Source organism: Microtus oregoni, unplaced genomic scaffold, assembly GCF_018167655.1.
Source record: "Microtus oregoni isolate MIOR12 unplaced genomic scaffold, Mior012 000055F_ref0000237, whole genome shotgun sequence".
NCBI classification, from domain to species: Eukaryota; Metazoa; Chordata; class Mammalia; order Rodentia; family Cricetidae; genus Microtus; species Microtus oregoni.
Genome location: NW_024543831.1, coordinates 6,740,154 through 6,765,105, shown reverse-complemented (window position 1 = coordinate 6,765,105; position 24,952 = coordinate 6,740,154). Strand labels below are relative to the sequence as shown.

General features: G+C 43.0%; 1 protein-coding gene across 18 annotated transcripts in view; it reads left to right on the top strand.

Moving 5' to 3' along the window:
• The first annotated feature begins 3,659 nt into the window (after positions 1–3,659).
• Ncam1 (neural cell adhesion molecule 1) overlaps positions 3,660–24,952 on the top strand; it is a 293,933-nt gene continuing 272,640 nt past the window's right edge. For all 18 annotated transcript variants that reach the window (XM_041638367.1, XM_041638365.1, XM_041638372.1 and 15 more), the window contains exon 1: positions 3,660–4,022. In XM_041638367.1, coding sequence (XP_041494301.1) covers positions 3,971–4,022 — 52 coding nt within the window. In that variant the 5' untranslated portion in view covers positions 3,660–3,970. The remainder of the gene's footprint in view (positions 4,023–24,952) is intronic.

The following is a 24,952-nucleotide window of genomic DNA, read 5'->3' as shown; positions in this document are numbered from 1 at the left end:
ATACCTTTAACCAAGAAACACCCACGCCAACGTAATGTCTCTTGTGTCCTGCACGTCACCATTGGAAATCACTTTCTGGGCCTGAGACAGAGAATTTCCAGAGCTGCATCTTTGCTCCTGTGCTTACCACCTTGTCTGAATCTCCCTTCTTTTCTTATTTCCTGTCCCTGTCACCAGCAGCTGTTCAACTCCTGACATAGGAAGCTTTGATCTCAAACCTTTCTTTATTTTTTTTATATGTCTCCTATCCAAAGGACAACTCCTCTGTAACCTGGAACTCCCACGGCTCTCCCCTCTTCCTCTTCCTCTCTTTGATATTTATCATGGCTTCTCTACTAGAGGTCTAATGATTTATCTTATGTATTCTCCATCAGAATGCAAGCCCAGAGCTACAAACTCTGTGTCTAGAGCAGCGCCTGATACTCAGTAGATAGCTGTGGAACAAAAAGGAGAGGAGCATGTTTCTTCTTCTACCTCAGATCTAGTCTTGGGAACAATTTAAAATTCTGTTGTTTGCTTCTTGGAAGTCTCTTTGTTTCTTTTCCTGCTACACTGTTGGGAACTAGAACTTCCCAATTCCAACATTGACCTGGCTCTCTGGGGGGCCTCTTTCTGTGACTGTCTTCTTAGATGACACAAGTAAATCTCCCTTCCTACACATAGTCTTAATGTCTCCTTCCCCTACATGGACCCTAAGGGCACTGAGAGTTGCTTACTGATGTATGCCTAACAGCTTAGGCACTATCTATCTGTCTGTCTATCTATCTATCTATCTATCTATCTATCTATCTATCATCTATCTATCTATCTCTCAGCAAAGGTATACAGACAGCCATGGCTTTATCAAATTGAAGAAAAATGGTTCGTGGGAAGAGTGTGGAAAAAGAACACAGAAGAGAGCTGAAGAACTGGGGACCAGTGGTCCCTCCTGTTACAGGAACATCAGAGAGATCCTAGGATTGGAGACTGGAGTAGCTGGAACAGAATTCTAGAATGAGTCATGACAATAGCGAACAGCTACAAGGCAATGGGAGGGGCTGGAGAGAGACAAAAAGAAAAAAGTCTATTCATGCTGAAGTGAGATAGGATTTCCACACTTGTCTACATCGAAAGGCTAAAAATAGGGACATTTGGGGGAGAAAAGTAGTGAGGAATCTTCTACTTCTACTGACGTGGGCTATAAGAAGCGAGGTTTGCAGGGACGGGTGTGTCTCACTCAGGGTGGTAAAATTAGAAAACATTTATTTTCGGTGCTCCAACCTTCACTCCTCTCCACCCTCGGCCTACTCTATTTTTCTCTGCACTGAAAACTTCATTAGGAAAGAGTCTGATATATTCGTCCACATAAAATTAGAAGGTATAATGTGGTCATTTTACACAATGGCGAAAGACAGTGTGGAAACGAAGACAGCACCCAAAAGTCTATATAAATGCATGTGATGTGCAGAAGAGTCAGATTTCTGTCTCTGTGAACAGTATGGGACACAAACAGCTTATGGGGAGGAAAAGTTCCTGTTAGTTCATGGTTTCAGAGATCTCAGTCGGTGGCAGCTTCATCCTGCTGCCTTTGGGCCTGGGGCAAAAACACACCATAGTAAGGATTGCGAGGAAGGAAAAAAAAAAGCTCATAGTCATTAGAAAGTACAGAGGGACAAGGTTCTCAATATCCCCTTCAAGGTACAACCTCAAGTGATCCTGTGTCTTTCTTGTCCCCACCACTGAATGCTCTATCCTGCCCTACTTAAGCCACTCTAGGGGCCAAGACTCAATTTCCTGGGTCTTGGAGGAACATTCCAGATCACGCTATAGTAGATGTATATCCATTACATCAAACACAGGGCTAAGTACACTGGCTACCCAACCAATACTTGAGTTGATGTTCATAAAAGTATTATTTATATTATCAAACACCCAGTGTTGGGGGGAGAGCTATGGAGACATCCATAGAAGAAATATTATAGAGCTATTTAGAGAGCTCTTCTCATGGCTGCAGGGAAATGCTTATATGCCATTAGGAAATATCAGCAGGCTTCAGATTGCTAGTAGAATGTGCTAATTATAAAAATTGTATGCAGGGCTAAGGAGGCAGCTCAGACTGTAAATTGCTTGTCTTGCAAGCTGGAGTTCTTGAGCTTAATCGCCAGAAGCCAGTTTGGTTTGTTTGTTTAAGCCAGGTGTGGCAGTGTGCTTTCAGCCTCAGATCTTGGGAGGTGGAGACACGCAGGTCTCTAGAGGTGACTACCCAGCCAGTCTAGGCTACTGGATGAAAGCTCCAGGATGGGGAGGGAGGCTTCTCAAGAAAGGTGGACGGTGGCTGAGGAACAACACCCAAAGTTATCTTCTGACATCTACACACACACACCTACTAATACACACATGCACACCTGCATCACACACACACACACACACAAACACACACACACACAATTGTTGGCATATATAGAAGACTTAGGAAAATTGTGGATATCTTTAGACTCTGTGGGGCATAGAGATACTCTTTGAGCCTTTATGCTTTTTTGTGTTTTTGAATTGTTTATAATCAGGGTAAGGTAAATATTACAAAAGTGAAAGGGAAAGGTTCCTGGGGGAGAAGAGAGTGCTTCCCATGAATCCCTGGAAACCCCAGCACCTGGTTCATTTTACAGGAGATAGGAGAGCTGAAGGGTGATTGATCAGTCAGAAGAAGGTGGTTTTTTTAAATGCTATGGCACCTAGGAGCCTGCCCCGTGAAGTAAATGGGAGGGCGCATGGGTGAATTGATGCTTTCCTCTGTTGGAGGATGTCACTGTGCAAGGCTAACATAGTCAAGACCCTTCCAGAACACCCTCATCTGTCTGTCTTGTGCAACTCAAGCTCTGTTCAGGTACGAATGTGTGCTGATTTCACTCTGCTCCCCATCCCCTTCTCTTAACAAACAAGGCTGAATGGTTAATAAAAGTCTTTGGGCTGATAGCTCAGTCATATTGCATGTTCATAGCTTTAAGAATGGGGGTTGTGCCCTGTTGAAGAACTGTTGCTCCTAGGCCATAATGCCTACAGAAAAGTCAGAGGGGAAGATGGTTGTGGTGGTGGGGGCTGTCAGGATTCTAATACTTGTCAACAGTTTCTGTTTATTTCTGGATATTACTTCTGACTGGCTTCCCCACCCCACTTTGGAGATCTGAGATGTGCTACTGAGTGAGTTGCTCCCTCTGTGGGAAGGTAAACCTCATAGCCCAGAGAAAACAAACAACAAAACAAACCTCTGCAACCTTCCTCTCTCTCCAAATTTCCATATTCCTTCACTTACGAATGAAGCCTTATGCTTCCTATTGCTAAGACTTTAGTAACTAAACGGGGGGGGGGGGGGGAATCCCCACAACTTTGAAAATCTAACCCAAATCAAAAATTCTTTTCTTTTTTATTTCTCTTGGTAATTATTAAAATGTTCAGATTCCTGATTTAGGAACGCTGGAGGGCAGAAGGATCTGCGAAGGCATGAATAAGGGAAGGAAAAGGGTGGAAAGAAGAAATCCCAGCTCAGCCTGCAAGGATGCGAGTGGAAGAGCCCGGCTCCCCGCGATAATTCCAGGCCGCGTTTTGCAGGCGACCGCATCTGCCTCCCCTGTCTCTTACCTCCTGGATGTGAGGAACTATTTGTGGTCGGCGTGGTGGAAGGACACAGTGAGGTTCTCACCTCCGCCCCCCGCCTGTCGCTCGCATCCCCAGTTCCATCAAAGCCAACCCGGGCCAGCGCAGGGATCTCCGAGTTGCCAGTGTGCTGAGGCTGGGACTGTCACTCATTCTCCGCTCAGCGCGTGAACGCAGCTCGGCAGTGGCTGGCAGGAAACAATTCTGCAAAAATAATCATACCCAGCCTGGCAATTGTCTGCTCCTCGGTCCGTTGCTCCGCCGCCGTCCACAGTCGCTAGCAAGGGGAAGGCACAGAATTTACCGCGGCCAGAACATCCCTTCCAGCCTGCAGTTTACAATGCTGCGAACTACGGATCTCATCTGGACTTTGTTTTTCCTGGGAACTGCAGGTACATTTTTATTTTTTAAAAATTCTACATCAGGTTTGCTAATTGTCCACTTGCCCCTGTCCTTCCTCCCTCTCCTCGAGGAGAACGGTTCTTTTGGAGGGTTTTTTTTGTGTGTGTGTGTGTGTAAGGCATTTTCACTGAGCTGAGCATTTTCACTGAGCTGAGAAGGGAGCGCATCGCATCGTCCTTGCTGTCCAGCCAAGCCCGTGCCCTCCGGGACGGCGCTGGACGCGGTTGCTTCCCCGCTCGGTGGCTGCCGCGCACGCCCTTCCCACTTGTGTGCCCGCGGAGGTGGGACAGGAGTATGGGACCGGGATGCTGTGGTTATAGGGAGCGCTGCTTCGCCTTCTCCGAAGGCGGGCGGTGGGGATGCGCGACTCGGGTGGTGTCGCCCCCGGGCTCATCCTCTACCAAGAGGGGCTTGTCAAGCTTCGGGAAGAGTGAACAATAAGGCTGGGGCAGCTTCTCCTTATCGTTTCGTCCTGGGGTGTGATAAAGTGGGGCTTGCCGCCTTCGTGTACTCCCCCTTCTTCCCCGCCCCGAATAACGGTTTGCAAAATGGGGCAACCCTGGGCAGCACCGCAGGGCCGTGTGGTCGTTCCTGCACCCCCGTGCAAATGACGTTAGTTTTTCATTTGCCAAATTGCTGGGTAGTTGCAAAGCCTGCCCTCGGCCGGGAGCACTGAGGGATGGGAGGATTCAGCGCCGCGTTTTGACAGGAGGAAGTGCAGAGGGGCGGAGGGCGAGGAGGGCGTGATCCGAGCTGCCTGGTGTGTGTGTGTGTGTGTGTGTGTGTGTGTGTGCGCGCGCGCGCGCGCGTGTGCGCGTGTGCCTTTACACGCACCGCGAGCCCAGGGTTGCGCGGTGCCAGCGAAGAATGGCAGGTAGCCAGCTGCCCGAGACACCTCGCCCCAGTCTCCTTTCTCTGGGCGATGTTTCTGATCCTGGCAAAGTGTGAACAATGGGGCGCTCGGGAGAAAGACCTTAGCAATGCCGTCGCGGGTGGCGGGGGCTGTGCCGCCGCCCAGAGACTCTCAGCATCCTGGAGGGTGGGGGGGGGCGCATTGCATTTTGACTATTTCCATTTCGTCTTCCCTGAAAATTTTTTTAGTGTGCCCACCCTCTTCTCCAGCTGCTCCCTTTACACCACCCAAGGATTTGCGCTTTGCGTCCCCACGAACTGGGAGAGAGGGAAGAAAAGGGCGCTGGGCCCGGGTCGAGAGCTGGGTGGGATGGGCCGACAGCTGGGGCGGGGGGCGTGTGCTGCCAAGCACCAGCTGAAAGCAGGCTAGGCGTGGGGGGCAGCGCTTGCCTGTCGCTTCCGTCAAATGTGGCAGTACCTGTCCTGGAGCGCTGAGCCCTGGGTGGGGAGTGCACAGGGCGGCCCGGGAGCACCCAGCGCGGCCCCCTCCGTGGGCAACAGGAGAGCAGAGCTGGGCCACCGCCTCCAGCCAACTCCGGTCTGCGACCAATCAGAGCGAGGCTGGCTGGGCGGGAAGCCGCGAGAGGCTTTTATTGCGGCGCGGGTGGCGCCCGAGCTGCCAAGACGGTCTCCGGGTGTTCTAGCTTAACGGTCTCGCTCGCCTCCCGCCGGGAGAGACCCCGCCCTAATACTGTTTCTAGCTGCCAGGGAGTTTCTGGGGACATAAAATGGGGAGGAGATGGGCTCTGGAACATCTCTTGATCCATTCAGCTCATGCTTGCTAACTCGTGTCTCTTTCACGCTGGCTTGTAGCATCCCGGCTCCCCCTCCATGGTTCACAGTTGTTCCCCAGCGCTTTGCCTCAGAGCGCAGAGGACAGTAGCCCCCAAGATGTGGCCCGGAGCGCAGACGCGCGCGTGCGCTGACCCTCTGGCCAAGGACTAGAAGCTGGACTGGAGGGGCGTGGCGAGGCGTGGTAGGGCGTGTCTTGACAGGGAGTGCCGACTGGCTCCTCGGTACCACCAGGCCCAGGGCTGGCAGGGGCGTTCCCTTTTCTGTGGCGCTCTCTGTGGCTCCTATGAGGTGGCCCCCCTCTTAGGGTGTGTTTATTGAGACTTTCCTTCTGGATAGGAGCTTGACAATGGAGACCTGGTCTTCCATGTTGCGTCTTTTTAGGATCTCCTGATGGTCTTCTCCATGATGGAGATGGGTGTAACCCTCAGGGTTTGGATCCCGCGTGGAAGCTGAGAAAGAGAATCCAATACTGACGTGTTCCCGGATGCTCAGGCAAGGCTGGCATCCTGACCAGGGTTCCCTGAAACGACAGCATCCTTATTCTGCCCCCAAGACCAGACGGTGACGATGAGAAAAAAAAGCACATACTAGACTGTTTAACAAAAGAAAGAAGTGGTTTTACAAAGAGAATTTTCAATTAAAGTGTTGCTTTTACCAGCCTAAAAATAAATCCAGAGAATTCAAGTCAAAGGGTTTTATGCACATCCCCTCCCCGTTTGGGGCTGCAGATGTTGAAGGGTATCCACAGACAATGGTATAATTCAACTCTCCGTTATTGGTGCACATGAAAATTTAGATATATGAAACGCTAACCTTAGGGCTCCTCAATGAATAGCCTAACGCATAACAAACAAAATGCTGCTGAGTCTGGCTGTAGGTGTCTTCTGCCCCCTTAGGAATAAAAGGACAGGTTGCATAATTGCATAGTAAATTAGTGTCTGTTGAATGTTGGTTGGTGGAATGACGTGCTTGAATGATCCGAAACGGTGCGTAGTTGACAATTCCAGTCCTTTGCTGGTATAGCCTATAAGAGTTAAGGAATAGGTAGAAATTATTTTCTAGCAAGATAACACTAGGCTTATAAGAAAGAATAAATTTAGTACAAAAGGCAACATACACATCATACACATAACACATATCCAATATTTCTTGCTAAACAACTGAAGATGCATTTCATCAGTCTGTAAGAGCAACAGATCTCTATTTTTTTTACACTGATTTTCATATACAGTAGGAAATGTGAAGTTTGATCAGAATTTAAAGGACCATAATAAAGCCATACTTAATATGGAAAATCTTTTACCACTCTTGATTCTTTCCAAAAACATCTTGCTGTCAGTAAATTTTAGCACACTTAAAAGCACTGAAAACAGCTGAGAATTCATTTAAACACTAAAGACAAATGGAGATTATAATCCTGAATTGTGGAAATATGGCCCTGCATTTATTTCCGTTTTTCTGTAAGGTGAATTTTATGGTGTTGTTTCTGTTCAGCTTTTGAGGGGGGACAGGATCTTTATATAGACCTGACTGGCTTGAAACTCACTATCTAGACCAGGATCCTCTTGCTTCATCTTTCCAAGTGCTGATATAGCAGCCATGAGCTCTGCCACGACAAAAGTCATGATGATCTACCTGCCCTGCCAGGTTCTCATTTATCCCATGCTGGCCATGTTACTGCATTTCTCTTCCACCAAGGGATTGAACTTGGGGCCTTCTTTCTAGGTACCTTTACCCCGGATATCTCTCTCTCTCTCTCTCTCTCTCTCTCTCTCTTTCTAAACAGGATTTCTCTGTGTATTTCAGGCTGTCCTGGAGCTCACTCTTCAGACCAGGCTGGCCTTGAACTCACAGAGATCCGCCTGCTTCTGCCTCCCTTCTGTACTGGGATTAAAGGTGTGCACCACCACGGCCCTACTAGGTCTCTTCTTTTTTAACAATGTTGTTAGAACACCAGAAAGCTGTATCTCAGGTCTTTGCTTAGGAAAGCAGTTTTCCCAGGTCTTTCCACATCAGTTAGTTAAACTAAGAATTTGCTCATTTAATGGCAAAGTACTTCCCTAAACTTGATCAAAAATTAAGACAAGTAGGGTCTGAACAGGCAAGATGGCCTAGTAGGTATTTGTCACCAGGCCTGTTGACCTGAGATGGATCCCCGAACTGCATATGATAGGAAAGAGGACTGATTCCTGCACATTACCCTCTGACCTTTACACATATGACAAAAATAAATGCATGTAAGAAGAAAAATCAAGGCAAATGCCTTCCCACCCCCAAAAACCAACCCAACAATATCAAGAAAAATTAAGGCTTTGGCGTGCTATTTGTAGCAGATACGGTTATTGACTCCAGTCAGCAAGTAATCCAAGGGAGAAATTAGTTACAGGGAGCCCCCGCGTCTAAGAGCCTTTGAAGTGCTTCCCTTTGGAGTATACTTATCATTAATTGAATTCTTCTGATAGGTAATCTATAACTCAATGTAAATAATCTCTAAATTTTCCTGTCACTAGGAACAATGTCTTAATTGCCTTTCAAAATAAATAGCACCATTTTGTCAGTCAGAATCTGATCTTTACTACGACAGATGTTTTTCTTGTTGCCAGAACTCAGTTTCTTAAATTATAGTCAGTATCTGTAAACTTCATGCTGCTTGAAAAATGGACTTTGGGATTTCTGGTGCACCCACTTTATTTATTTATTTTGAAATAATGAAGGCCATGTTTCATATTAGCTTGATGAATCCCTCCTATTTGCATCGTCGATGTTAAAGAACTGTGGCTATTTTCCAGACTGCAAGTGGTTTCAGTGTTGCTGGCCGACCTCCAAAGGTATTTTCCAGTCTTTCCCAACTTTGTGGGAAATGAGTGACTGAGTACCTGTTGCTGAAGGACATTTGAACTTTCTTTGACAATCCTGGGTCTGTGATGACAGAGACCAGAACCAATTGAGGAGGGAGGCAGGAGCTAGCTACACCTGTCCCTATCTATCTGCTGAAACAGTTGAAGCTGGGGAGGGGACAAAGGCACTCGTAAAACACTCCCCTGTACTATTGAAGTGTAGAACTGTAGACATGTAAATGCTTTGTGGTATCAAGATAAATATTTGAATGCAAACTCCACGATGGATAATCCTTCAGTTTGGTGATCTAACAAATCTATAGACTACGGAATGTATGGAATTTTAAAAGAAAGTCAAGAAGGCCAAAACCCAGATACCTTTTGCTGGAGAGGAAAAATTCTGAGTAAAATTAAATAGTGAACTGTGTACGCTCTTTAATATACTCCCCAAGTTGTCAGGAATATTATAAAAGATAGCCTCATAGGAAGGGCAGAGTTTCACAAGGAGTCTTCTGAATCCTAATGGTTAGGTTTTATGAGGCCTGGAGATTTTGTATTAAAAAATATTTTAGCGAGAATGTTTTCTATAACACACGTAGATATGCTTGCTCCTGTAGGACACTGGAATATAGAAGTCAATCTGAAGGTTATGACTGTGGCCTTGCCACCTCTAGCCCTTTTTGTTATTAACTCCTGAAGCTGATGCCGAGGGATGTAAATGATCTGGCATTGGCAGCGGTGCCATTGTGCCCTTTCGTTTCAGGCTGTTGAAATACTGTCTCTCAGCTGCAGATTCTCATTAGGAACAGTGCCTTTTGATGTTGGTCTGGGTGCCAAATGGCGGCCTTTCAGGCAGTTTCAATACATTGTGTTTAAAATGCTCTGAGGCCATGTCTACAGGCAGCCACTGAGTTAACTGGTTTTCGGTTAGGTTGACACACTTCTTCCTCCCTGTGGTAATAATTTAGCTTCTAAGCAATCAGCGACTTAAAAAAAGATTGCAGTGGAAGGACCTATCTCATATATGGGGCATCCAAGATTTTAATGGCCCTGTTATGCATTCTTTCCATCTTGATATATGTAATGCTTTCTTGATTGAAAAGATCACATGGCTGCCGTGACTTCAAAGCCTTCTGTATAATCTGCATCCTACTATGTACTCACCGAGTACTTCTTGATGTGAAGCCGAAAACACTGCACCATCCGAACTCCCTCTTTTTCTATCTTGTTTAATTCCCGAGGGATAACATATACAAAGCCTTTGGTTGCTGCCTCTCCATTGGTTTCTTATTATCTCATCATTTCACAACATTCCTGGTAATTTCACACTGTTTGAGATCCTGTTACATATTCTTTTAAACAGTGGATCAGATATGTTTATCAGGTGCCAAATTTTAACTATCAGCTCTGCGGGGAGTCAAAATGGAGTGTGATGATGTAATTTCTGCTATCAGGGAAGCCCTGTGGTGAGTACTCCAGCTTGGAGATGAAGAGCGGTACCCAAGATGGGTTGAAGCTTTAGCCATATGAAAGGGTTATGTTCCACCTTCCAGTTTCTCCTCCTGTGAAATGGGAGATATTAGTACATCTGTGTGATGGAATCCTGACTATTTGGGGGACCACAAGAATTCAATGGATGTGAACTGGGGGTATTAAGTGAGGAAAGTGGATGTATCTGGAACTAGAAAAAGTACTGAGACATGGTGCTGTCCTTTCCAAAGATGTTAATGAGAGCACTGGGAAACCATAGCTTTGCAAGTGATCAGAACCAGAGTTGAAGAAATAATTGCTAAGTGTCCAAGCTCGGCCGTGTTGCCTTTAAATATTTTAGGGGAAAGTGGTTCAATCATAAGATGGAAAACCATGAGTGTAAGAATGGATCGAGATTCCATGGGCCATAAATGTTAAAAAATGTTGAGCCTCTGCAGAAAATTCACAACCCCCTTGCTTTTGCAAGGATTTAGAAAACACATGACCATGAAAAGACACGGCCAGGTCCCCATCTCTTAGGGTCTAGGAAGGCACTCGTGTAGTTGCAGGGCTCTGGGAATCCTCTGGTCTTGCTTTGGCAATTGTGCTTCGGACTGTATGGATCTCCTTGCTTTAGGATATAGGTGAACAGTTCCAGCTTGTTGAACATGGTCCTTACACCAGTTGCATTGCTTTCAAGCTTAGAATCATGTGTCAAAATCAAGGTTATTTTTGTAAAGAAGCCACTTGACCTTTGTTTTCCAGAGAATCTGAAGTGAGATCTAAGGTATTCTACAATTTCTCACTGCAGGTATTTTTGTAAATTACCAACTCGAATAAAATAGGGTAATTGCTATGCTTATTCAAGTGAATTAGACATAAATACCCAACTGCCTGGGCAGGAAGTAGCCCTGTGAACGAAAGGTGGCTTGGGAAGAATTTGTTTTGGGTAGCTAAAAGCAAATAACATGGAACACAATACCAATCATTATATCTTAACTATCAGTATGTAGTTTATAGAATCATTTGATTTTCATATTATTTATTCTGGCAAATATTTACTAAGGACTTGCTCTGTGCCTGTATTGGAATCAGGGTGATCAGCTAAACATATCGATGATGTTTCTATGCAGTTCCTAGGCGAACAGTGCAGAGGAATACAGCTGTTAACCAAGGAAAATGCACACACACATTTATAATGGCATATTTTGCTAAGACCTAAGGGAGGGGACAGGGCACTGTGGGAGTGTTTGGGAAGAGGAAATCTACTTCTTATTGGATGGTCAGGGAAATGAAGGCAGCATTTAAACAACTGTCAAATAGAAGAGACAGATGGTATTCTCATTTTAAGGCATGACTGATGGGCTGCTTTGAACAAAGAAGAGCAACAGGCAAAGCCAAATTCCTTTATCTAATAAAAATTCCTAACATCTTGAGGTCAAACAATGTCAGAGATTGTGCCTGGTTTTAGTTTATAAAGTCAAGAGGGATATGCCTCTGTTTCCAGAGCTGCCTACCTTACAAATAGAGATACTAGTCCATGTTTTTTTTTTGTTTGTTTGTTTGTTTGGTTTTGGTTTTTTTCTAATAAAGGAAACAATCGATTCTGCCTGGAGCTCCTTGAGCTCTGCTTAGGAGACGAGTTTGGATGAGATGAGAGGGAGTAGGCGAAAGAGATGGTTCAAGAAGAGCAAGCCACCTGAGCAAAATATATGCAGTTGGGTTTGGGGAACAGGGTCAGGGTAGGACCGGGAGAAGAAGAAAGAAAAAGAAAACCCAAGAAAATTAATTATTGGAGTGTGACCAGCTCATAATTTCTATGTATTGACTACATTTACTCCTTTTCTCAAGGATGGTTTGAAAGCAGGTGGACTTGGAAAAGAGTAACCAACTTACCTGCTATGGCTCTACATTGATGAGCCCCACCAAAGGGAAGAGGCATGGTGTGGGGACATTGTGGCCAGGTGTGGGTTTTGCACATCTGCTAACCACACTAACATTCTGTGCATTCTCCCCTTTCTGAGCTTGTGTCTCTCTGCAGTACAGAGCTCCTGATGCTCAAACCACTCACTAGGTTTTGTTGAGCTGAAACAAACAGTAAGTACTCAGTGGGTTCTTTTAAAGCGTTTAGTTCATTTTGAGGTAATAGATTTTTATCTAAAATGTGTGTTTAAAGGAAGTTTGCTGTGCCTGCCTTGTGCATAACTCTGAGTGAGAGGCTGGAGAAGAAAAAAATAAATTGTAAACTACTATTTTGGCTCTGTAGAAGCTTCCAAGTGGTTACAAAGGACGTTCTAACTTAGTTCCCATAGTTAAGATATGAAAGATGCTGTGTGACCAGTCTTCCTAAGTGAAGGAGCCAGGTCACACTACTCGGATAGACAGAATCTTCTTGGTTGTTTTTTAATCTCTGAAAAAGGTGTGGAGGATTGAGAACATGATCCAGGCCTCTAGGGACCACAGATCAGTAGAACAATGAGGACCTGTTTCTTCGTGGAGATGGCACAAGAGGGAGAATTGCTATGAAGGGTGTGTAAGGCAGGCATGATGGGTCACATTAAAGTCTTAAGTGCTAGACAAATGGGATGTGTGTTTCTTGAGATGTAAAACAGTCGTTAAAACCAAACATTTTTGAGAGGTTGATTGGGAATAGGGAATGAAGTGTGTGCTGACCTGGACTCCTTGTGAGGTTCACTCTGAGTTGGCAGAAAGCTAGATAGGAACAATTAATTGGTAGAGGAATTTTGGTTTTATGTAGCACTAGATACAGTGGCTGGACAATCAAAGAGTTAGTGAAAAGATTTGTCCTTGTAAGATCAAATACTTACTGAAGACCTAGAGCCTTAGAGAAGAGGACCCAGATAAGTTGACCCTCAGAGTCCAAGGAAGATGGCGGCTTTGTATAGTAGGAAGATAAGGCAGAAAGAGGAAGCTTTGGGTTTATAGTCAAGTGATTATGGTCTAAAATTTGACTCTCTTTTGACCAGATAAGTGAATTAATGGACATTATTTACCTTCTTTGAGCACTGATGTCTCCATTTCAATAGAATAAATTAAGAACATAAGTGTGAAACTCATTATAAATGATAATACAACTCTATCCTTTATCAAGAGAAAGATAGTTGAATGGCTTTATAAAAGGGTATTTTATTTGTACCAGAAACTCTGCTTAGTCTGAAGAAAACCACTGAGCTATATTTTATAAAGCAGCTAATTCTGAAAAGTAGTCATTCTAATGGCTTTGGAGATAGGTGCCAGGCCCAGGTGAAATGTAGGCGATAGGGAATCCAAGTGAGGTCCATGGTGTCCCCAAGAAGGAAGGTGCCTGAGAAAGACAGAGTTTCTTTATTTACATCATTATATTTTTAAATTTTGGAGGATAGGGTCTCATTTTGTAGCCCAGGCTAACCTGGATTACACTTTGTGATGAAGACTTGCTTAAAATGTGACCTTCTGAGTTGTTGGGACCACAGACATAATGCCCAGAAAGACTGAGATGGTTTATATATATGGTTTTTAGAGACAGGGTTTTTCTGTAGCTTTGGAGCCTGTCCTGGATCTAGCTCTTGTAGACCAGGCTGGCCTCGAACTCACAGAGATCCACCTGCCTCTGCCTCCAAAGTGCTGGGATTAAAGGCGTGCACCACCACCATGAAGCCATGTGCAGCAGAGAGAGCATAGGGTTAGAAGGTACAGGGTAGAGACTTAGTGAGCTTCGAGGGAGGGGAGAAGAAATAACAGCAAGACTACCTACTGTCTTCTATTGCTGTGAAGAGACACCATGACCGTGGAAACTCTTATAAAGGAAAACATTTAATTGGGCTTGGCTTACAATTTTAGAGGATTAGTCCATTATCATCACGGTGGGGAGCATAGTGGTGTGCAGGCAGACCAAGGTTCTGGAGAAGGAGTTGAGAATTCTACATCTTGATCTCCAGGCATCAGAAGAAAACTGTGTCACTAGGAGTGGCTTGAGCATATATGAGACCTCAAAGCCCTCCTCCACAGTGACACATTTTCTCCAACAAGGCCACACCTCCTAATAGTGCCACACTCCCTATGGGCCAAACATTCAAACACAAGAGTCTGTGGGGGCCATTCCTATTTAAACCACCACAACTACTTACCCAACTTCTCACTTAGGCACTGTAGGGGAGTGAGTGGAGAGCAAGAAGAGAGGAAGGAGGGGGAAAGGGAAGAAAGGGGAAAAAGTTCTATGGCCACCTGACCCCAGCTTGTCTGTTTAGAAGGAAAAAGACAACTGGCAATACTAGAAAGCATCCAGAGCCAAATACGTAAGACTCTAACACATCACTAGCAAGATGCAGATTGCCTTAGAACGAGGAGTGGTTGGAGAGCTCTTCCCAATAGTGGAGGGGCACTTTAAAGGGGGGCTGGGGTTGGAGGAAGGTGGGCGAAGCAGACTGGTATATACCACTGAGTCACACAATGTGTATTTCTCTGCCTCTAACAAGCCTTTATGATTGCACATAGCAAGTTTTTATACTCCCCTTTTATTTCTTATTTATTTATTTAAGACAAGGTCCTATTATGTAATCCAGGCTGTCCTCAAACTCATGATCCTCCTGCCTCCGCCTCAGTAGGGCTGCATTACAGCCCTGAGCCACTGTGCCTAGCTTTAGTAGAAGGTTGTGCTTTCTGCTGATTGGATGTCTTGTTTTTCACATCAGATCAGCAAAGGAGTGGCAAGAGTTGTGATTGGCAATTCTTTCCAATTTACGAAAAATTTACATTCACTTCAGAGAGTTTACGTGGCTTAGAAGAGATGGTGTTAAGCACAAGTTAAGCTGAAGTTATCCTACCAGGGTTACATTTAGGTGGCAATCTGGCAGCCTTCAAGATTTGTTAGCAAGTGCAGGGTCATTCTTTTGGGCAGAGACCATGGGTCTTTAGTTTCAAACCTTCATTTCAGACTGTGGTTCTTTCCCTTTCCATGACCCCGGGCATTTAGTTAATCCTTCTGACAATTGGTTTATTTATATGTGAGGGAACGATAATAATACCTACCTAATAGGGTTATTGTGAGGAGGAAGTGAGCTAATTCATATAACTGTCTGGTACATAGTGAGCTTGGTAATTTTTCGTCTTCCTTTCTTTTTGCTGAGGTTCCCAGTGAAGGGCTATGCAATTAGTGTTGGGTTTAGATATTGATTATAATTAAAATCACATTTTTCTCATTTAGTTTTTATTTCCCGAGGTCTCAGGATCACCATGAGTTGTAGCTGAGGAAGATATACCACGGTGGATTGTGTCACTGTTTTATCTCATGTGCATGCGAATTCTAGTTGATTTTGACTTTGAGAAAAATAGAATCTTAGAAATCAAAGGCTGGGGAGATGGCTCAGTAGATGAAGTGCTTGCTGTGCGAAAATAGGAAGCTGAGTCCCGATCCTCACCAGCCATATGAAATCTAGGTATGACTGCATGTTCCTGTGGCCCCAGTGCTGAGGGCGGGGAGGACAAAGGATCAGGAATGTCACTGGGACTTCCTGGCCACCAGCCTAGACAGAAAATGGCACTCACCAGATTCAGTCAGAAACCCTGTCTCAAGGATCAAGTTGGAGAGTGATAGAGAACACCCAGAATCCTGTTCTGGTTTCTTCATGTGCATGTATCAGTGTATACACACATGTGTACAACACACAAAACATGCACAACCGTATTGATGTGTGTATATTTTTTATACTATTTGAATAGACTTAATATCGAATTTGTCCATTTGCTGTGTTGGTGGAGCAATAAAACTTAGGATGTTTAAATAATGCTAACTGCTAAAGATCATATTGGTGACACTTCATTAGTCGGGAAGTCATTTGACTGGCATGGCAACCTTACTTCTTTGGAAGACGAAGAATGAATTGCCAAAATAGATGTCCCAAAGTCCAGAAATTAAAGTGTATGCACTGGTCCCACAGGGAAGCTTTTAAATCTTTACTCAGAGAGTCAATCTATTCTTAATCAATTTCCTAGCTTCCATTTCATTTATAAGGGCTCTGAGGTTTGAATTTGAATCAAAGGACTTGACAGTTAGGGATATGCACACTGTTGGTAAAATGTTATAGCTTGGCAAAAGAAAGAATAATAAAAGTAGAAAAATCAGACCACAGATGAAAAAAAGTTAAAGTAAAAAATGAAAGACCCCACCCATCACAGAATGGCAAAGGAGTGCCTATAACAAAACGTAGTATGAATTGATAGGTGTTCGGCAAAGTATAGTACAAAGAGGTATTCATAATATAGTGCAGTTGGAAGAGACATTTATAGTTTGTTACAGGGAGCAGGTGTCAGTCACATGGGTTCGGTCATTCGGTTATGTGTCTTCAGTCTTTAGCTGTTCACAGGAGTATGCATGAGTTCAAGTTTCTATACAATTGGAAAGGCAAAGCAAATCTAGACTGGAATTCTGATGTCTTCATGAACTACAAATTGGGGAAAAAAAGAGACAGTACAATTGAACCTGCTCACCTGAAAATTCACCTGTGATACAGATATACTTCATGAATCCCCAAGGATTTGGGACATATGTTAGTTCACATTCGTTACTCCAGAGGTACTTTGCTATACAGCGATTTCACAGCTTGGCTTGAAGTTCATAGCAGTAGGAGAAAACGAGTGTCCTTGTTAGTTTTGTTGTCAGTTTGATACAAGTTAGTGTCCCTAGGAAGAGGGAACCTTGATTGAGGATGCACTTATATCAGGTTGGCTTGGAGGTAAGTCTATGGAGAATTTTCTTGATGTGGGAGGGCCCAGATCACTCTGGGCAGTGTTACCCCTGGACACATCACCCCAGGAGGTCTAAGAAAGGTAGCTAAACTTGTGCCTGAGAGCCAGCTATGTAAGTAGTGTTCCTCCATGACCTCTGGCTCAGTTCCTGCCTCAGTTCTCTGTTTGGACTTCTGACCATTACTTCTCTCAGTGATGGACTCTGATCAGGATGTATAAGCCAAGCAACTTTTTTCCTCCTCAAGCTGATTTTGGTCATGGTGTTCACCACAGAAATAGAAGGCAAACTTGGTTAGTGGGTCAGCCAAGTCTTCTCTTCTGAGCTAAAGTACATTTTAGATGAAAAGCACCAACCTGAACATTATTTGGAATTGCTTACCTTGTGTTATTTTTCTTCTTTATTGAAATTAATTTCATATTGCCTTTTAGCAAAGTGATATGACTGCAATGAACTTGAATAGTTCTATAAGATCCGGAATAAAATGCAATCAACCTGTGTCTAGCCCCCTCTGCCCTCCTCAGCTCTCCCATTCCATGTTTTGACTCTATTGAAGCATCCACTTTCTCCATTTCTTGCCTCCATATTTATAGTTTATCAATCTTCCTATTAAAGTATTGTTACCTTTTTCCTGTCAGGTATTAGTGCTTCCACACCACATGTCCACCTCTTCCCTTTCCCTGTGTCTCCCAGAATACCTCTTTTTTGTTAAACCAACATAAGACCACATAAACATTATCACACCGGAGCTTGAATAATGCCTTGCTTTTTGTCTCATTTGTTCTATAACTTTCTGTGTGTCTGGGGGTTTGCAATGGGTTCCATTTTCTTTGGTTATTTTTCTATGTGTCTGTCACCAGATATCCTCAAGTTTGTGGACTGCAGCAAAATCTCTTCTTGAGACATTCAAATATGTTGTCTTACTGTTGCCTTCTGGGGTTATGTCCTAGACTCCTTCAAGTTGTTGCTTTTTATAGGCTTCCTGTAGTTAATTTAGATTTACTTGTATACAGTTTTCTAGATTGGGCATTGTTTTTCCTGTGGACTTTGAAGGTGTTGCTTCATGTTTTGAATGTTCAGTGTTGTACTGGCAAAGTCCATGGCCATCCTGATTTGGACTTTTTAATTTGATACTTCTCTACATTTTCTCTGGCAAAATTGAGGATCTTCTCTTTACTTACTGTGTTTTGCAACTTTTTATTTATGGGATTTTATGTAGGTTGACTTTTATATTGGAATTGGTTCTTGTGGACTATTTTAATCTGGATATTGATGTTTTTTATATTGTTTAATTTCAGATTTTCAGATTTTCTTTATTTCTTTTATTCTTTTTTCAGAAATTAGATTAATTATCTAATTTTTCTTAATACTATTTTTCTTGTTGTATTTTTTTTATTACATTTCCCTGTGCTTCTCAAGACTTTTTTCTGGAACTTTCTATTCTGCTAACCTTTTTGATTTTTTAGGAGCTCTTTGCTGTTGTGGGAATGTCTCTTTCAGTAGTAACCTCTTTCTTGTTGCAGAACTGTACCGTTTATATGGCAGAGGGTTGGGAGACTTTCCTTTGCTTTCTATATCATCTTTTTGTCCTCCAAGCTCATGTTTATTATGCTTTAGCGACCCCTTTCATGTTTCACGTATCATTTCATTCGTCAAGTGATGATAATCCTCGGCTGTGAGTAGGAGTCAGATCCTGAAAGGATGCAAGGAGTCTTGTGGATGGGCTTGGGCTGCAGGGTGATGGTGCAGAGACCTCTGGGATATTAGATGGAGAGTATCCTCTCTGCTCATTTGTACATATGTTTCCTCTTAGCCTACTTGGTTTAAGAAATTCCAGCAGCAGATTCCTGTCTTTCTCTGAGTGGAAGAAATGTGTTGGGGGTATTTTCTTTCAGGATTCCAGTTAGTGCCCTGTTTGGGAAGTAGCACCTTTGTCCTAATTACTGCTCCTTAGCTCCTCTGGTGTAGCTTCCTGGTCAATTGAAATGCAGACTTCCATTGAGATAGGAAAGATGCTTGGCTGCTATTTTCTGTATCTTACAAGTAAGTGTGTGTGTGTGTGTGTGTGTGTGTGTGTGTGTGTGTGTGTTTTCATGGGCATGCACATTTGGGAGGTTAAAGTTAGAGGAAAGAGAAACTTCTAGCAGCCTGCCTAGGTTCCTAATCACTACCAGCCAATGCAGGCTTTTGAAATCTTTTGTCCCACACATTTTAGTGTAGATTTGCTGAGATGGAAAGAAGCCGGCAAAGTTCTTAAAACAAAAGATAGATGTCTGGAGGTACATCAAAGTCAGAAACCCTAAGAGAGGCTCATGAAGGCAGTTTCAAGGGATTCTTGGTTCAAAGTGTAAAGGCAAGCCATAGGCTTTTGAGGAACTTTTATGAACATAAAGTTCTCCGATGACTTCAGGGTGGCCCGAGAGTCAACAGTTCTTGGATATAAAGCCGTGGGCTTGGCAGCAGTGCTGTGAACCAGGAGAGCAAGTTCATGTCTGTGCATACAAATGGCCTCCTCTAAGACTTGCTAGGCAGTAGAAGGTTTACTAGAGACTTTCTCTTGACCTAGTATGCCTGGAATAGCTCCTGTGCTCCACGAAACTATCCTGGGAGTTGGAGGTAAAAGGGGAGCATACCTAGTAAGTTCATGAAGGTCCCATACCACATACTATAGAGCTTCTGAATACATTGTGGTATCTGTTCCGATGGAATGAAAATGAATCCTTGAAGTGTCAGGAAAAGATAATTAAAATTCACTTGCTCACCTCTCAGATTATCTTTTCCTTTTGTGCACTGAGCTTCGAGTTACTCGTCATGTCTAATTTTTATTTTTCAAAACCGTCTGTTGTAAGTGGAGCAAAGAGGAAGGGGGGTTGGTGTGTTGTGTTCTCTGAAGATAACGGAGTGAGAGTAAGTTGGTTAGCTGCCCTAGATTAGGATTGGAGGTCGTTTTGAGCTAAATTGGCTTTGAAATCAGGATTTAAATTGCCAGTCAGACTTAATTAAGATAACTGGGCATGAAGGCCATCCTTCTTCTTCCTCCAGTCTCACGAAAAGAATGCTTCTATTGTTTGTGCTCCTTTATAGCCAAACTATACTCTAAGTATTAATTTTTGAGGAAAATGTTTTACATGGTAATTGACGTAGGAATTTAAAAGTGTTTTATATGTAAATAAGAAACCCGCATAATCATTTATTTGATTTTCCAAGGAATATTTCGAGTAGGTCCTTATATAGTCACTGGGAGGCAGAGCAACACATTGCTCTGAATTGCTCTTTTCTGCCGTGTACAGAGTTAAGAGTAAAGACATCTCAGTTACTTTATTCAACCTTAATAATATGTGTGTGGGTGGAGCTTGCTTAAGGAAGCATGAATTTTAAATTCTTTCGACTACTTACTACTCATCTATGCTTCTGCTTTAACATTAGAGCCATTTATTTATTGTGGTGTGTGTGTGTGTGTGTGTGTGTGTGTGTGTACGTGCACACATGTGTGTGAAGGGCATGTGTGTGCCTGCCTATATGGAGGTCAGAGGACAACTCATGGGAATTGATTTTCTCTTTCTGTCATGTGGGTTCTGGGGCTTGAACTCAGTAAACTTGCTGAGCCATGCTGGCAGTGCTATTCATGCATTTGCAATTGCTAAACCTTTTGTTTGTGATAAACAGGGTTAAACTTGTACAATGTTAACTAGCTTAACATAAGAGACTTACAGTAACATTGCTAATTTAGTTTTACTTTTCATCTTCTGTAGACTAAAGCAAATTAATTAGCACTTTTAATCTTTTTGGCAATAAATTTTAACTTTAGATTGAAAGGTTCCAAGAAAGAGATGAAATCGAATCTAGAGGTGAATCTGGTAGTGTTGACCATGCACTTGGTTGCCTGTGGAAAGGGGACTGCAGGAGATGGTCAGAGCTTCACAAGCAAGCAAGCATGTCTTGACGACTTTGTGGATGCCCTTGAACTGATGCTAACCTCCCTCTTGAGAATATGCAGATCTCTTCGGTAGATAGAGTCCCATATCCTGGGATTTGGAACTGCCAGTACGGGCATGATGGTTTTGACATTGGCTGTGATTGGTAATTGATCCAAATATAATTTTGGAACAATTTCACTGAAAATCAGTTTGAAGTGGTAAGACACATCTTCCTCCTGTATATGAAAACTATATCTACAGTTTTTACAAAAAAAACATAAAATCAAATCTTGATGCTTAATATATTGATTAAAAAAGCCTCATATCTAAAGTAAGACATTTGAGTTATTGATCATTTTTTTGTTTAAAACAGTAATTGGAAATGTCAAGTAACTGGGTGATTGGATTTTTTTTCCGTGGGGTACCAGAAGGGGAGTCAAATGATAAGGCAGACAGAAATTTTATTATGGATGGTTTTATGATCATGTCTGAAAGGTTTTAATGATCATGTCTGATGGGTTTGAATTTATTTCAACATTCTGGGATTGAGGAGATGGTTCAGAGGGTAAAGTGCTGCAGCACAAATCTAAGGACCGATACCAAGTACCCTATCCCTAACCCAGTTCCAATCCCTAGTATTCAAATAAAGGCCAGACTTGCTGGTTCATATCTGTAATTCCTATACTCCTAAGGTGACATGGGAGGTGGAGACAGGAGAATCCCCAGAAACTCACAGGCCTTTGACCTCCACATGTACTTGCTCACAGTCAGGAGTGTGCACACCACACACACACACACACACACACACACACACACACACACACGCATGCAAACACCACATTTGCAATGGTTTGAATGAACATGCTCTCATAGGCTCATAGGGAGTGGCGCTACTTGAGAGGTGTGGTCTTGGAATAGGTGTGGACTTGTTGAAGGAAGTGTGTCACTGGGGGTGGCTTTGGGGCTTCAAATGCTCAAGCCAGGCCCAGTGACTCTCTCTTCCTGCTGTCTGCTGATCTGGATGTAGAACTCCCAGATACCTCTCCAGTACTATGTCTGCCAGCACGCTACCATACTTACCACCATGATCACAACAGACTAAAACTCTGATCCTGTAAGCCAGCCCTAATTAAATGTTTTCCTTCATAAGAATTGCCATGGTCACAGTATCACTTCACTGCAATAGAAACCCTAACTAAGGCAGAAGTTGGTACCAGGGACTGAAGTGTTGCTGTGATAGGCCGGACTGTGCCTTTGTTTGGAGGAATTTGCACTTTGGGACTTTGGACTAGGAAAGCAGTTGAATACTTTAAGTGGGACTGAACTGTGTGGGTACAGCTCAAGAAGTTTCAGAGGGGGAAGAATATTAGTATTGACCCAGAGACCATTCTTGTGATATTTTGGTGAAGAATGTGACTGCTTTCTGCCCTTGTCCAAAAAAATCTTTCTGGAGCTAGACTGAAGAGTTATGGATTAACAGCTTTGACAGAGGAGATTTCCAGGCCATCTAGTATTGACTGCGTTTGTTTGGTGATGGTAGCCATGCTTATGTGGATTTGTGATGGAGAGGAGCAAGCTGAACAAGGAAAACTAAAGAATGTGCAGTTTGAGGAGAAAAGGAGCACCGGGAAGTGTAATGGAGTCAAGTCCGGTGCTCAAGGGGATAAAAAGTTTAAAAAGAAATCTGAGGCTAAATAGAATAAAGGGAGTGATGGACCCAAGGAAGACCTCACCCAGCTAAGCTTCCAACTTGTGAAAAGGAATTAAAGGAAAGCTTAGGGCTAAGCATGGTGACTCATGCTTTGCCTTCAACCCCAGCTCTCAGGAGGCAGACGCAGGGAGATCACTGCCTTCAAGGTCTGTCTGGTCCTCAGAGCAAATACCAGGGCAGCCAAGTTCATTCAGTGAAGGAAATCACAGAAAACCGAAGTAGTTGTAAGTGAACTAGGGGGGCATGCTCTAGCCCAGGTAGGCAGCAGAACTTGGCAGTTTTGGACACGTGGTTCTGGTTGTAGAGTCAAGGATACAGGAAAGGGCTTATGGAATCTCCCTTAGGATCATGGTGTCTTTTCATAGCAATAGAAACCCTGACTAAGACACTCTCCCTTCAAGGTTTTAAAAAAAAATCTGCCAGGCGGTGGTGGCGCACGCCTTTAATCCCAGCACTCGGGAGGCAGAGGCAGGCGGATCTCTGGGAGTTCGAGGCCAGCCTGGTCTACAAGAGGTAGTTCCAGGACAGACACCAAAGCTACAGAGAAACCCTGTCTCGAAAAACCAAAAAAAAAAAAAAAAAAAAAAAAAAAAAATCTGGTAGAAGTAATATGTAAAATTTGTGACTAAAAATTATCTTCAATAAGTGTATATGTATGTGATTCTTACATGAATATTTAATATTATTTATGATATTGCTTTATTGAACAAGTTTTATTCATTTATTTCCTGTTAAAATAGTCTTATATTGAATGTAATAACTGGAAAAGTCACAAGTTTTACAAAGGTATATAACATAGGTGGATTATTATTACAAAGTAATTTATTTCTTAGTTTCATTTGGGTATTTACAGTAAGTCATACCAGTAGCAGATTTTTTTTTCCCCAAAAGTTTATGCCAGGTAAATTATTTGCTATTTAAAAGTGAATTCAATTCCAGGGGGATAAAAAGAGGTATAACAGAATCTTGTTCCATGCAAACGAGTCTCCTAGATTTGGGGCAGAAAATTAATACATATGACCCAATAGTTGACCATAGTTTTAAATATACACAAAAGTTTAAAAATCTAAGTTGCCATTGTTTACAAAATATTGGCAAATTAGAGCTAAAGCGCCTGGCATTATTGTGTGATCCTCTGTTTAAAAATAAACAGAGGAAATAATTGTAGAAACCTCTGGGTTTAGAAAAGCTTGTTGGTGGCTCTTCACATCCTACTAAAAAAGCAGGCGGTCTTTGCATATTAATCACGCTGTGAAAGGAAGCTTGCTTTATTTGCATTGTGCGAGCATTAAGAAGTCCAACAGTACGCCTGAGAAAAAAAATGGGGGGGATTGTAATTGTTGTTCTCAAAAGAGTTTTTATCCCATTCAAGTGGAAAGGCTGAATGCTGGAGAATTAGTGCAGTGTTTGGTGGAAGAAGAGTCCCTTTTGGCTGCTGTGTTTTATGCGGAGCAGTCCCGGTGTGCCAGGGTCCAGGACTCTGGGGTGGAGACCAAAGGGACTCCTGCTTTTCTGATGCAGTTTCTCTGTTTTAGATCTCAGTAGTTTTGTAAGCAGTTTTTCCTTCTGCACCTGCAAAAAGAAGGAAAATTTGATGATAGGCACGATATTGGGGATTCCAGATCAATCAAATGGTAACCAAGAAATAGGAATGAACCTTAAGTGGCTGCTGTTGAAGGGCGGGGATATGGGACTGAAGGAGACACAATATAAAATTATGTAAATTATGTGTAAGTATTTCTGTAGAAAAATGTGATCTGTTTAATGTCTTGCAGATGTAATTTGCTCCCCAAATTGATTTTAAATGATGTATTTGAAATTCTCCTAATAACAATGGCATCATTTTCACATCATTGTGTTTTAGGACTCATTGGCTGAGTGTAAACATCGAGAATAAACAGAAATACTCTTGATGCAATGGAGACATCCCTTAAGGTTTCGTAGGCAAACTATTTTAACCCCTTTCTCCCCCTCTGTACAGCACACCCCAGGTGTCCCTGCGATGCTCTAGCTCTTCTGGTTGGCAACAGTTCTCTTAGCCATTATGGTTCCTGAAGCTCACCAGGTGCATAAGTATTTGCGGTGTTTAATGCAATGTATGTGGTTTTAGTTTTTTTTTTTATTATTTTGCGCAGATTGTGACATTTTAGAAAGGGGAAAGTGTGCTATTACCTGCATACACAGATTTTGACAAAAAAAAATGTATGTTGTCATAGAGACAAAGCTCATTGCTCTAAATGATTTCGTTACAATACCAGAGGATAGTTGGCGGACTCCAAAGGTCATATACATCATATGCATGTTGTACTAAAAACATCCCGCTTTATCCATGAAGCTACTTGTTATTGGCCTCTTTCATATCATGCCACTTTGGGTATTTGAAAGTAGAACACAGCATTTCTCTTTTACTTGAATTGCTTTCTATGATATGAAAAGGCATGTGATCATTTCCACACTCATATAAAGTATTCGATAAAATGGAGCACCTTTCATGATTTTAAACGTGAGCCAAAGGACCTCCTCCACCAGTGGAGAG